Source organism: Grampus griseus, assembly GCF_964374135.1.
Source record: "Grampus griseus genome assembly, chromosome: 13".
In the NCBI taxonomy this organism is placed as follows: Eukaryota; Metazoa; Chordata; class Mammalia; order Artiodactyla; family Delphinidae; genus Grampus; species Grampus griseus.
The window spans coordinates 22,416,502-22,430,857 of record NC_139007.1 but is presented as its reverse complement, the minus strand read 5'-3'; the positions used below and the strand labels follow the sequence as shown (position 1 = coordinate 22,430,857).

At 45.5% G+C, this 14,356-nt stretch overlaps 1 protein-coding gene across 2 annotated transcripts in view; it reads left to right on the top strand.

Moving 5' to 3' along the window:
- MDN1 (midasin AAA ATPase 1) overlaps window positions 1-14,356 on the top strand; it is a gene marked incomplete at its 5' end in the record, with an annotated part of 155,752 nt that overhangs the window by 107,927 nt on the left and 33,469 nt on the right. For both annotated transcript variants that reach the window (XM_082669177.1, XM_082669176.1), the window contains 14 exons: window positions 1,669-1,830; window positions 2,283-2,556; window positions 3,287-3,522; window positions 4,111-4,206; window positions 4,838-4,932; window positions 5,193-5,314; window positions 5,918-6,064; window positions 6,918-7,027; window positions 7,645-7,718; window positions 8,204-8,402; window positions 10,176-10,335; window positions 12,184-12,330; window positions 12,853-12,979; window positions 14,167-14,272. In XM_082669177.1, the coding sequence (XP_082525303.1) occupies window positions 1,669-1,830; window positions 2,283-2,556; window positions 3,287-3,522; window positions 4,111-4,206; window positions 4,838-4,932; window positions 5,193-5,314; window positions 5,918-6,064; window positions 6,918-7,027; window positions 7,645-7,718; window positions 8,204-8,402; window positions 10,176-10,335; window positions 12,184-12,330; window positions 12,853-12,979; window positions 14,167-14,272 (2,055 nt within the window). The remainder of the gene's footprint in view (window positions 1-1,668; window positions 1,831-2,282; window positions 2,557-3,286; window positions 3,523-4,110; window positions 4,207-4,837; window positions 4,933-5,192; window positions 5,315-5,917; window positions 6,065-6,917; window positions 7,028-7,644; window positions 7,719-8,203; window positions 8,403-10,175; window positions 10,336-12,183; window positions 12,331-12,852; window positions 12,980-14,166; window positions 14,273-14,356) is intronic.

The following is a 14,356-nucleotide window of genomic DNA, read 5'->3' as shown; positions in this document are numbered from 1 at the left end:
TCTCCTTTTTTGTTGGTTCTTTGACTTTATGGTGGGTTTTGCCATGTAATTGAATGAACTTTTATTAATATTAAGAAAATAGGGGCCTAGGTTCAATCCCTAGTTGGGGAACTAAGATCCTGCAAGCCAAGCAGTGCAGCCAAGAAAATAAAATAAATTCTGGGGCTTCCCTGGTGGCGCAGTAGTTGAGAGTCTGCCTGCCGATGCAGGGGACGCGGGTTCGTGCCCCGGTCCGGGAAGATCCCACATGCCGCAGAGCGGCTGGGCCCGTGAGCCATGGCCACTGAGCCTGCGTGTCCGGAGCCTGTGCAATGGGAGAGGCCACAACAGAGAGAGGTCTGCGTACCGCAAAAAATAAATAAATAAAACTAAAAAATAAATTGTTTTTTCCCTTATCAACAAAAGCAACTTGTTTTCATTGTAGACAATTAAAAGAATAAGTATAAGCGAAATTATTCGATCCTGCCACTCAAAACTATATAACTGTTAACACATTGGTGTGTTCTATTGTAGGCTTGCTCATTTGTGCATGTATCTGTAAGTGTACATCTGTGACACTAAATTTTTTACAGCTGTTTTTTCCCAGTGGTTTACAATTTTTTAGGGTGGCGGGGAGTAGACCCTTTTAAAAAATACAAATATTAGCAGAGTGATCCAGTATTTAACAGATAAAAGGGCTGCTCTGGTTGAGGACAATGCTATACCCTCAGTGGTCCCCGAGATAATGTCCTCACATGGCTCGAGCCCTACAAACCACTAAGAAAGTCCATTCTGTTTTACAACTTGTCTTTAAAAATCTAACAGCTAAAATTTAGTGCTTATTTCCGTCATGATTATGGTATTCTCCACCTGCATCATATTTAGTGACTGCGGGTTTTCTGTTGTATGGGTAAGTCATTTAACAGTTCCTTTCACTGAATATTTACATTTATATGTAAAGGTTTTTTTTTCTGTTTTTGGGGGGGAAAAAAAAACCAAACCAGTGCCATCCTAAAAGTCTTAAAGCCAGATCTTTGGGTAAAGCTTCTAGAAAACAGAATTGCTGAGACAAAGGTTAACTGCTTGCTTGGGCTTTTAATACAAATTGTCATCCTGGGGTTGCTTATCTTCTCAGTTCTTCTCAATACTGGGTGGTTTCTTTATAGTTTTTGCCAATTTTAGGGCTTTAGAGGTAGTAGGGAATTTAAGAAATGTCTGGTATCGTATAGCCCGGTTTTGCCTGATTAGTTCCCCTCGACCACCCAGTCCCCAGCCCATTTTCCCTTTTCCAGACCCCCAGGATATCTCCCTGAGGTGCTGGCCAAGTGCAGTCTGCATCACACACCCACGTTGCTGACCCTCACCCTGTCCTTAATGCAGAGCACCATTTACGCCTGATGGGGAGTCCCCAGTCGGGCCACTACAGCAAGTTTTCACACCTGCGAAATTGTAACAATACAGCAGGGGGGTGTTTGGGAAACTCAGGTTGCTGCAGATACACAGTTTGAAAACAAATCCCATTTGCTCTCTGTTACATGGAATTTAGTGTCTTGGATGTCGGCATTTATTTGTTCTTGAACCATGGTATTTTGTTTTCATGAGGAAGAGATAGCAAGTCTTGCCTCTTGTTCATTGTAAATGCCTCAGCAAAGGCAAATAAGCTTCCTTCGGAATGTGTGATTTTTTTAGGAAATCATCAATGAGTGGGATGAACAGGAACGCAGAGCCCAAGAGAAGGCCGAGCAGGAAAGCAGCCTGTACAGATACCGGGGCAGGAACTCTAGGACAGCACTGAGCGAGGAGGAGGAGGAAGAGTTGGAGTTCAGGACACACTTCCCACCGCATGGAGAGGTTGGAACGAGTCCCCTTGGTACCACACACCTGCCCTTTGAATTCTTTTTTTTTAATTCCAATTTTATTGAGATATAATTGACATACAGCACTGTATGAGTTTAAGGTGTACAGCATAGTGATGTGGCTTAACATACATCATGAAATGATTATCACAATAAGTTTAGTGAACATCCATCATCTCATATAGACATAAAATAAAAGGAAAAAAATTTTTTTCCTTGTGATGAGAACTCTTAGGATTTACTCTGTAACTCACCTACAGCAAGCACTATGTTAGTTCCTGTTACATCCCTTTGAATGGTTTTGTAATTTTTAAAACATTTCTCAGTGCACGTAATTCCCTTTTTCATTTTCTTGATCATTCACACTCCATCCTTCCCCCTTCCTTTTAGTCTTACTAGAACTGGATTTTGACTTTAAAAGTTCAATTGCTCTAATATTATTTACAGGACTTCGCAGATATTTTGGTAGAACCAACACTAGAGGCAAAGAAGGGACCTTCAGATGGACAAGAAGAGGAGACTGCCACAGAGCCCGCCCTCCTGTCACAGAGCTCAATGCAGGCTGTGATGCTGATACACCAGCAGCTGTGCCTCGGCTTTGCTCGGTCCCTCTGGTACCAGCAGACTCCGCCGCCACACGTGGCAGAGCACTACCTCAGCCTGTTTCTGTCCTGCTACCAGACTGGGGCATCGCTTGTGACAAACTTCTACCCCCTGATGGGTATGGTAGTTTACTTTTGTTAAGCTCTTGGGAAATCAAAACGAATAGATGTGCTTGCTACTTCTGGGACAGTTGAAACTATTATGTCCCTGTTTTTTGCTAAATTCCTTATTGTTTCCTTATCTTAAAGGACTTAAGCTAATTCCAAAAAATTGATTTAAAATTCTGCAATAAAGATGGGTTTTCACCCTTTGAATACATGGGGCTAAAGGGATTAAGAGTAAGGATATAGAATTAGTTTTAATGGTCTCGTTTCTCCGCATTATTTCCAATTTCCCTTTCACAGCATCAGTGCTTTTCTAATGAAATCATGTATTCCTGGGAGCAACGTGGCAACTCAGAAATTAATCTCACAGGATATGGTTTGATGCAGTTTCCTATGTGACCTCATGAGTTATTCCTTGCAAGTAGGAAGGAGGCTTTAAATTTCATTTCTGCCTACCAAGAAGAGCTACAAAAACTGGGAATTGGAATCCTCAAACCAAACTCTGCACCCTCTTGATTACATGCAGGCAGCATCTGAGTTCCTCTGTATATACCGAAACTTGGGGCAGATTTTGGTGACCACTGTAGTATTGGGGTCACAGCCTTTTAGACCTTTGCTGCTTTGTGGGTGAATGGCATTGCAATATCTACTTCATTTAGTCGCAGTCATTCATTATTTCTGAGCATGTTGCTGACCTCATTGTAACTTGATACCAACTTTACAGTGATCTTGTTAACTTCACAGGAGTTGAGCTGAATGACCAGCTCTTGGGCAGCCAACTTTTGGCCTACACCCTGTCCCGTAACACTCTCTTTGGGGAGGGGACCTTGGACCTGATGGTGAAGCCTGACGGTCCCTATGACTTTTACCATCACCCCAACGTCCCGGAAGCTCGGCACTGCCAGCCTGTGCTTGAAGGCTTCTCAGAGGCCGTCCGCCAGCTGCTGCAGGATTGGCCGGAACATCCGGCGCTTGAGCAGGTAGGGCAGCGGTGGGGAGGCGGCCTCTCAACTGTCCTGGGGGCAGTGACTTGCACACTGGATACGCAAACAGAGGTTTACAGAACTGCGGTTCAGTGCAGTGTTATTCCCTGGAGGATGAATATACCAGGTTGTAATGCTGTTGTGTAAATGGTGTTTGAGATTCCACTTATTTTATCTGCTGCTCAGGGTTTTCCGTCCATGTATTGAAGTGCTGCTATGTTGCTGTCTTTATTCAGACACATCCTTATACTAACAAGGGCCTGGCTTTTTCAAGTTTTAACTCAGACCTCACTCTGTGATCATTCACCTAATTCTGTAATAACTTATAACAGAGAGTAATAAGAGTAATTACTTTATCAAACTCAATCTTATTTCCAGAGTAGTGCAGCAGATAAAGTGTTTATCTTGGGCAGGATCTGCAGCCCTGGAAGTTTCACCCGCAGCTCTCCTAAGTGCTCACGAGGCAGGGCCTTTGCATGAAACTTCCAGTCAGGCCCCTCTTCAGTACCCTGTGACTTTGGGTGATTGACAGTCCCACAAGGATGCCCAAATCTTCTTCCCTCCCCTTCCCCCCCTCCCCCGCAGCTGCTGGTTGTAATGGACAGGATTCGTAGTTTCCCACTTTCCAGCCCCATCTCGAAGTTCCTGAATGGCTTAGAGATCCTTCTGGCAAAGGCACAGGTAAGAGGATTCTCTCCAGTCCTCATTTTAGTTATAGTCAACTGAAGAGATTCTCTTATTGTTAGAGGGACAGGATGTGATAGTTTGGGTTGGAAAAGGATGAAACTCCTTGGTTTTTCTGACATAAGGTCAGATTATTGCAGGTGAAGCCACTGCCTCCATGGGACACAGGGAACCTGCCTCACCTGTTCTCAAGGGTGGGACGCAGCGTCCACCAGTCCTAAGGGCTCAGTCTGCCAGGACTTCTGGGTTGGCCTTCAGACTGGCAGGGTGCCTCCACTCTTCAGCCCCTCAGTCCTCTCACAGCCTCTGAAGGGGCTGGTGCTCCCCTGATTTTCAGATTAGGGCTCTGGACTTTGGAGGGGTCACGTGACTAACAACAGAGATTCAGACTCAGGTCTCCAAACCCTGTGCTATTTGCTCTGCTGGAGGTCTGTCAAGTGACCAGAAAGAACTCAAAGCTGGATAAGCTGGATGTAAACTCATTCTGGTTAGTTATTGGTAAATCAGTATAAAAGTTGTTGAAGGTCCCAGGGGTCTTTGCTCAAGAAAAGTCCAGGGTGTTCCTGAGTGAGGAGGTGGTCAGGGGACTGAATAATGGCCATAGTAAGTTTTATCTGTGTTTCTTCAGGATTGGGAGGAGAATGCAAGTCGGGCCCTGTCTCTGCGGAAGCATCTTGATGTGGTCACTCAGATGGTCATCCGTTGGCGTAAACTGGAACTGAAGTAAGTGATATATTTGTCACTTCCCCTCCTGAACTTAGGTTGTAGGGATATAGTCTTTGGATAGTTTGTTTCCTCAGAGTTTATGTAGTATGTCAGCTGGAGACCAGACAACAGCATGCGTTCGGAGGCAGCAGACGGGGAGCTTCTCCATCTCCATTTGGGAGGAGAGAATAGTGAATATTTAGCTTCTGCTTCTGTGGTTTCAGATGTTTGAATAGGTTTCCTTAAATGCCTCCTTGGCCTCTACTTCCATGTTTCAGCTGCTGGTCCATGAGTTTGGATAATACCATGAAACGCCATACTGAGAAATCCACCAAGCATTGGTTCTCCATCTATCAGATGCTGGAGAAGCACATGCAAGAACAAACAGAAGAGCAGGAAGGTAACACCCGTCTCTAAATCCCCTGCTTATTTAGAGGGTCCAAGCTAAGCTTGAAGTGCAGCAGAGTGTGGGGTTTACCTGCTCCCATGTGTCCTCGCCCCACTACTTTCACATAGGATGTATCATCTGACTGCGAGGTATTCCTGAGAGGTCAGCCAAGAAAGCTGTGTAGTCTTATTCTTACTAAGAATAATAATGGAAGTCAGAGAGGTTTAAGTGACTTGTCCAGAGTCTAAAGAGCTAGTCATAAGTAAAGTTTTCTTCTCTATATCCATGAGACAAGTCAAAGAGAAAGTTTCTGTCTTGGTAGGTAGTAGTTAAAATGTTTGAGTTAAAAGGGTTTCATCTCCTACTTAGAACAAGTACCTCATAATTCAGTTTCCTAATTTGCTGTGAGTGCATTTCACACATACCCTGAGTGGGGCTGTAGTTTTTAAATCAGCTTGGAATTTAGCTATGGTCCTTGCTTCAAAGCTTCACCTTAACTGGTGTCTCTACTTGACGGCCATCCCTCGGGAATCCCATAGTAGACTGTGTGCGCTTTGTGACAGCAAGTGATGGTGGCAGGCACGTGTATGTTTTCTTCTTTGAATCTCTATAAAGATGACAGACAGATGACCCTGATGTTGCTGGTCAGCACGTTACAAGCATTTATTGAAGGATCTTCACTGGGAGAGTTCCACGTACGACTTCAGATGTTACTGGTTTTCCATTGTCATGTCTTGCTGATGCCACAAGTTGAAGGAAAAGGTAAGGATATACATATGTATGTATAATATTTTTTCTTTAATTTTAGCCTTTGAATTCTCCACATGAGACAAGTGTCTTGTGGCATACCAGGTTTTAAACAAGACAGTTTCAGTTGTCTTTTCCTATAATGTGATTCAGGTTAGGTATAGAGAAAAACATTATAGTTGAGTACAGACTGGTTATAAATGAAGCCCTGGCTAGCGAACCGTGGCAGAGGTAAATCACCAGATGCAGAGCTCGGGAGCTGGCATGTTGAGGCAGCACATCTTTCTGTCTAGACAGTGCATATGTCCTGCTAAGCTTCTGCTTGATCCAGGCCATTATTAGTAGGTTCTTTGATCTCAGGAGAGCGCTGCCACGTGTCAAGGAACTGCACATAAAACTTCTACTGTCGATTCCTATCGCTGACCACAGCAGTTTAGACAAAAGTGCCGCTGTAAAATGAATATAGATTTACGTGAATGAGCCGTCAAGGTGAGCCTCTTAATATGCCATCTTTTAAAACAGACTTAGTTTCTGCTGACTTTACAATAAGATTCCGAGGAAGGTTGGAAATTGTGAGTTTGGCAGAATGTCTGAGTACACCATCTTTAAGAACAAAAGTGCAACCAAAAAAATCCAGTACAAACTGAAATGAAAATATAGGGTAGGATTTAGAGCCTACATCTCTGGGAACTGGTAACCCCGGCTTCCTGATGAGCTGTTACATAGTCTGCATGTGCTACATTGCACTGTAATCTCGTGGCCTAAAGAGTACGGAGGAAGGATCATCACTGAAATGTGAACCTCAGAGGGGGAGCCAGCAGCACATGCAGCAAGTGTGGTGTTTTTGTTTCCTTTTTATTTCTTCCAGATTCACTTTGCAGTGTTCTATGGAATTTGTACCATTATTACAAGCAGTTCTTTGACCGGGTCCAGGCCAAAATTGTGGAACTTCGTTCCCCCCTAGAAAAAGAGCTTAAAGTAAGATCAACGGCTGTCATAATCACTCTTAGGAGGACAAAATCAGCAAATTCTCCCGCAGTTCTGTTCTTTAATCCATTTGACTGTGAGGCAGGGGGATCTGGGGAATGGAGAAGCATTGCAACTGCCAACTAGGATGGTGGGTTTTTCATTTTGTGGCATTGGCTCCATTGCTGACCTGGCCGCGTGTGTGAGAGTTCCGGGGCGTGGCCCCTTTTCAGAGGCTCCTAAGAGGGATGTTAGTGCCCGCTCCCCTGGTCTTGCCCAGGCTGATCTTCCACCTCAGATGCGTACCATCTGGTGTTGGGCTATGGGCTGTTGAGGTGCTGGGGGTGTAAGGAGGATCCTCTCTTTTTGACACTTTCAGTGGTCGTGGAACCATCCCTGGTTTAAGCTAGAGTACATAGTGACCTACTGATTGTAGCAGCACTTTTTTTTTCCCATTGCTTTGAGACAAACACATGGTTCCTTTATTAGACTTGTTTTACTTGTTCACTGACACACAGTCCTGTGTTTGAGATGGAGTGGGCTCTGGTCTTTGGCAAACAGATGATCTAGAAAGAACAGAATGACACCAGCTTTATAAAGCCATTCCTTGAGCTTCATTTATCTTACAGGAATTTGTTAAGATATCCAAGTGGAATGATGTCAGCTTCTGGTCTATTAAACAGTCTGTGGAAAAGACACACAGGTAATTGATCTTTTAAAGCTGGGGGTGACCAAAACTCCGAATTTTTGAATGGTAGACAGCATGACTACATTGTTACAGAGCCCTGACTTGTGCTGCCTTGAACTTAACTAAAAAACACTAGACTGTTTTGCTGGCTTCCCAACACCACGCCCTTCCACCCAAAGCAGAGTCTCCCTGCAGGAGGAACGGATGTGCCTGGAGGCAGAGCAGGCTGTGTGCCGTGGAAGGTCGAGTCCTCTGCCACCTGCTCACCTTGAGCAAAGTGATCCCACCGTTCCTGGCTTTTTTTTCCTGCTAGAAAAGAGAGACGAGAACACCTGCCATACTTTTTCCTTTAAAAAAAGATTATCAGTTTCTGAGGAGCTCATTACGTACCAGAAGTACAAGTTATTAAGTTATCTATGTATGTGTTATATGTCATTTACATATTTCCTCACTTTCCATCCTATTTTTTTCTGCCCATCTCTGTCATTACCTGGGGCCAGAACCCTCTTTAAATTCATGAAGAAATTTGAAGCTGTCCTGAGTGAACCCTGCCGGTCATCCCTGGTGGAGAGTGACAAGGAGGAACAGCCAGACTTTTTGCCAAGGCCAACAGATGCAGCCGCAAGTGAGGAGTCGCCCATTCAGAGTCTGAATCGGGCACTGAGAGAGACCCTGTTAGCCCGGCCAGCAGCTGCACAGGTATTAGCTCGTGGGATAGTGTTTGCTTATTCCTGAGCTAGTTGCGTGGTGTCTTTGCTTTCTGTGGCAGGAGTGTCCTTAGCACTAGGTAAGGGAATGCCTTTGAAATCTTCCTCTTTGGACGAGTGGTATAGCATTGCATGACCTGCTGCAGAGTAAGGCAGAAAGCATTAATCCTGGTGCTGGAAGTTCCATGTTAGCCTGTGGAAACGACTGTTGTGCTTACCTGTGAACAGTTCATCTACCTGTGAGGGAAGATTTAAAGTGTCAGTTTAGGATATTGAAGCTGCCTTTGAGCTCCCACGTGATGAAGCTGCTGCACAGGGAGTGACTGTGTGCAGTGATCTGCTGGTTTGAAGTGGTTGCTGGTGACCGTGGTGTAGAAACATACGTACTCCCATCATGGCCAGTTTCAAGCGCCAAGAGTTAAGAGCTGGCTTGCAAAATTCCTGAAAATTTAAACAGTTATCGAGACCTTGGGTGAGCAGGCCTGTTACAGGAGGATGTCCCTGCTTCATAATCACTGTGTGTAGGGAGCACTCTTCCCCCCCCCACCACCAGTAACTTTATTTATTTATTTTTGGCTGCGTTGGGTCTTTGTTGCTGCGCACGGGCTTTCTCTAGTTGTGGTGAGCAGGGGCTACTCTTTGTTGCAATGCACGGGCTTCTCATTATGGTAGCTTCTCTTGTTGTGGCTCACGGGCTCTAGAGCATAGGCTCAGTAGTTATGGCGCATGGGCTTAGTTGCTCCACGGTATGTGGGATCTTCCCAGACCAGCGCTCGAACCTGTGTCCCCTGCATTGGCAGGTGGATTCTTAACCACTGTGCCACCAGGGAAGCCCGGGAGCACTCTTAAGGGAGTAATGACTTTTGTCTTCCTACTGTGCTTTCCACTCTGGGTCTATAGAGTTAGCAGTGGGGTTCCTCAAGCGATTTTTAATATTTTAATAGTTCAGAAAGCATAATAGAAATTGAGCATACAGCCATGATAGGGCCGCACACGTGATATGGCTGCCAAATTTTCTTTTGATTGTATTCATCAGTTCACCACTTGTCCTGCTGATCAAATTTTTAAACTTAACTATTGATGACAGCACAGGAATTTCAGGTCTCTTTTTTGGTGGGAGGCCGTGCTGCATGGCATGTGGGATCTCAGCTCCCCTACCAGGGATGGAGCCCATACCCGCTGCAGTGGAAGCATGGAGTCTTAACCACTGGACTGCCAAGGAAGTCCCAGAATTTCAGGGATTTTCAAGGGAAAAAACTAGTGAAAATAGGCCTCCGATGGTTGCCTAGTATCTGGATCCTGGTATTTGAACTGTTAGTCAGGAATTGGAGGCAGGGGAGAGATGGTGGTAGAAGTCAGCTTTGGCGAATCAGGTTAGCTTTGCCTACGTGTCTGAGAAGCACAGTGCAGTGCAGCACCTTAAAGGCAGCAGTTGTGCTGTCAGATCTCCACCTTCATGGAGCAGAAGCGCAGGCCCCTGGTGACGAGCACAGAAGGCGCTGCGGGGGGTGGGGAGCAGGGCTTCTGCTACAGGGACCTCCCACAGCAGCAACACACAATGCTGAATACCCGCGGCACGTGCCTGTTTTAATTTTGGCGATGATGCCTTTGTTCTCGTGAGACGTCAGAGACGTGGAGAGGAGAGTTTCCTGTTGCTGAGCCAGGTGTGTGTGGAGCAGCGCAGCATTTAAACTTAGCACCCGTGCAGGTTCGTGCTAGGACTGTTGTTCTTGGCAGTGAGAATAACCTGTGCTCTGTCTCACAGGCCGTGGTTCCAGAACAGTGTCAGGGTGCCCCTCCCGCCTGGGAGGGGGCACTTCTGCGTCGCTTGCCGAAGCTTGTGAAACGCATGAGGAAGATGTGCCTGGTGCTCATGAAGGGAAGCCCCCTACCCTGCCTCGTGGAGGGCCTCGACCAGTTCACTGGTGGGTGCACACCCAGGATGAGGGGGCTTTGCTCTCTCCGGTATCCTCAGTGGCCTGGGAGGGTTGGAATGAGATACCTGTGTCCTTCTGTGACATCTTAAATAGCGTTGAGCAGGTAATTAAGCAAGTGGGTTAAAAACCATCGGAGCCCAGACACAGGAGCCAGCTCAGACCCCACAGGTGGTCACCTTGTCCTCCTCCCGTGCACACCGGTGCAGTGTTAGGCCGTTTTCTACAGCAGCCCTGTCCATGTCAGCTCTTGCTGGTTGGGGACACGAGTAAAGGGTTTCCTAGAGTCTTGAGGCTGTCCCCACCTCTCAAAATGTTGTCTCTCTTGGGTTAAAGGAAGAAGGAGGTTTGTCCACAGTCCACTTCTTTCAGAGAGGTGTAGCAGTCTCGTTTCCCTGTTCGTGCTGTACAGCATATCAGCAGTGGCTGGGAAAGGGACTCCCGACCTTAAAAGATCATTTGGGCCCTTGGCAGCCTTTCAGCACTTCCGCCACCTCAACCCACCCCCCAGCCGCAGTGAGCGTGCGGTCAGGGTGAAGCCGGTCCTTCTTCAGTGAGGCTGCAGTCTGATCTCAGGGAGATCTTTTAAAAAAAAAAAACTTGTTAGAATAATAGCCTATTATCCATTGCTCAGGATGCCCTGCCTGCATTGTTCAGGGGTCAGCTGTACCACATCTTTGGTGGCTTAAACAATAGAAATTTATTTTCTCACAATTCTGGGGCTAAATGTCCGAGATTAAAGTGTCAGCAGGGTTGGTTTTTTCTGAGGCTCTCTGCTTGGCTTGTAGATGCCTTTTCTGTGTCCTCATCTCCTCTTCTGTTAAGGATGCCAGTCAGATTGGATTAGGACTTGCCCATAAAGCCTCATTTTATCTTTTTTTTTTAACTTTTCAAAAAAATATATTTATTTATCTTTATTTGGTTGCACCAGGTCTTAGTTGCAGCTCGCCAGCTCCTTAGTTGCAGCATGCGGACTTCTTAGTTGTGGCATGCATGTGGGATCTAGTTCCCCGACCAGGGATCGAACCCGTGCCCCCTGCATTGGGAGTGTGGAGTCTTAGCCACTGGACCACCAGGGAAGTCCCGGCCTCATTTTTATCTTAATTGGCTCTTTAAAGGCCCCATGTCTAAATACAGTCACATTCTGAGGTATTGGGGGTTAGGACTTCAACGTGAGCTTGGGAGGCCACGCAGTCAGCTTATAACACTGCTTGTGGCAGGCTGGCAGCACCCTGGTGTTCTAGGTGCCGGTGGGTGCTCAGGAAGACAGTGCAATGCTGGAGAACGAATTTGGTCTTTGGAGTCGGTTCAGCCAGGATTCAAATCCTGGCTTCAAGTCTGCTCTTTACCTGAATGGCCTTTAGAAGATGGCTAGACTTCTCTGAGCCTCTTTGAGTGGCTACAAATAAGTTCTTCTGTAGCTGTGCAGATTAAAAGAACATTTACCAACTACCAGGTACAGCGTAGGAGTGCAATACATGTTGTGTGTGTTGGAAATTTACCTCAAGTTTTTAAAATTCTTAGTGTAAATCACTGCACATAATCCATGTTCAATAAGTGCTTTTTGCTTGATTGGTTATGAAACCCCTGAATAAAAAAAAAAACAGAATATCTACTTTATTTGGGTTGTTTGTTGTTGAGAGATATGAAGCGCCATGTGTTTTGATTTTTCCGTTATCATGCGTCTTGATCAGTTTAATCATTGAGAATTTACCAAATGCTAGCTATAAAGATGAATGACACCTGGTCTTCGTTTTAACAGGTCCTTGGTCTTGGGTAATTTGAGCACATTAAGAATTCCTGGGGATTTCCATGTTTTCCCCCTTGTCTTCCCTGCAGGTGAAGTAATTTCCTCTATGAGTGAGCTGCAGAGGTTAAAGGTGGAGCCCTCCGCAGAGAAGGAGAAGCAGCGCTCAGAAGCCAAGCACATTCTCATGCAGAAGCAGCGAGCTTTAGCAGACCTCTTTAAACACCTTGCAAAAACTGGTAAGTTCCTCCATGGAAACCCAGTGAAGTGTACTCACCTGATTTTAGGAAGACAAATAACATGGGTGATTTGGGGGAAGTTTGTAGAGACAGTTGAGATGGTGGGAAACAAGGTGGAAGGCAAGGTTTGAAACGTGTGAGTCCCAGTCAACACACACGAAAATCCTATGATGAACCATTTGTGACTCCCAAGTAGTTTCACAGTTTTGTAATGAGGTTTCTCAGAAACCATGTTTTTTATTTTCATCACCATATGTTGTACAGCACCCGCCCTTCCAACGTGCATAGGGAGCAACACTTTTCAGACTAACTTGTGTGTGAATCACCTGGGAAATCTTGCTAAAGTGCAGAAGCGGATTCTGTTTCAGTAGGTGTGGGGCAGGGCCTGAGAGTAAGCTTTCTAACAAGCTCCTGGGCAGTGCTGTTCCTAGGACTTGACTTTGAGTAGCAATGGCATTGGGGGGTTCCTGGCACATCTATTCTCTCCTGAGTTTATTTAACCACCTGCTGTTTATTTCCTAGGTTTGTCATATCGCAAAGGTCTTTCCTGGGCCCGTTCAAAAAACCTTCAAGAGATGCTTCATCTTCACCCATTGGATCTCCAGAGCGCATTGTCTATAGTCAGCAGCACTCAGGCAGCTGATTCTAGGTTTGTGTTTGTAATTATAAATGGAGCAAGTCAGCTAAGCCTCCATGGCCTCATTTGCCAAAGTGGGGAGGGGAATACTTCTGTCCTAGTGTTGCCATAAAATTAGCATTTAGAAAAGTGCCTGGCTCAGGACTGGCAGGTGGTGAGCACCCAGTGTTAATTTTCTTTTCTTTTTTTTTAACCTTCTTTTCTTTCATTAGGATAAAGGTAGGGGACAAATTCGAAATATTGGGTGGTTTGGGCTCTGTTGGGGATCTGGTGGGGTAAGGAAGACAAGGGGCCACTTTGAGTGTTTAAAAGTGTCAGTAGTTAGTTAGTAATTGTTGATTTTCTTCTTTCCATTCCTCTTTCCTCCTTGTATTCATGTCTCCCATTATTTTTTTTGGTCCTTTGATTTTTCCTGAGGTCTCCTCAATTGATTTGAATGTACAGGTGAAAATCTGTGAGAGAATGGCCACACTTTTAGCTGTTCCATGTACATAAACCTAAGTTCCCATATGTTCTTGAATTTTAGAGCCTATAGACTTTGGAGACAGATGGAGCTCCCTCTGTGTTAGTAACTGGTTGGAAATGAGCTGAGTACAGCATACATGTGTGTTTTCTTTGCTCAGTGGCCCTCTCAGGTGCTTTAAATTTGAGTTCAACACAACACTGTAAAAAGTAGAAATTTTACATAAACATTCTGGATTTTCAGTTTTTCGGGAAAATTTGGCCAAGTGTGCTTGCCTTCCCGTGTGGTCGAAAGTTGACTAGAGTGCCCTCCTTTTGATAGGACACATGCTCTCAGGTTCACTGTGGTCAGTAACGGTCCCTCTTGCTTCTCAGCTGTCATCGCCAAGGATCATTTTGTGCTTGGCTGTCCTTAACCATGTATGTTATCTGCATGGGCCCTGTAGGCATCAGAATTTATGATCCCTAGACTCCACTGTCAAGATAGGCATAACGTTTTTATTAAGGAAGCCATATTGTCATAGTTTATTTTCCCACTCTACTTTCAGTGCTAAGTATGTAACACATCCTTTGTATAAAGGACTGATGAGTGGCTGACTGAATGGGTCCTCACAGAAATAAATCTGTTCAGACTCTTGGCTTCTGGTTGCAGCTAAATGGACCAGTCTCTGACTCCTCAGGATCTAGGGTGGAGATAGTGGTTTTAATTAAGTAAATCATGTTGGTTTCTTTCCCAGGCTGCTTACAGAAATCTCGTCTTCGTGGGAGGGGTGCCAGAAGTATTTTTATCGCTCTCTTGCACGGCACGCCAGGCTTAGTGCAGTCCTGGCAGCTCCCGCCAAGGTAGGATGATAGAGCCTTGGGATTGCAGGGGCTCAGGGACTCCAGTTCTGTTCATCCAGGGCAGCATCCTCAGACCTGGTCCAG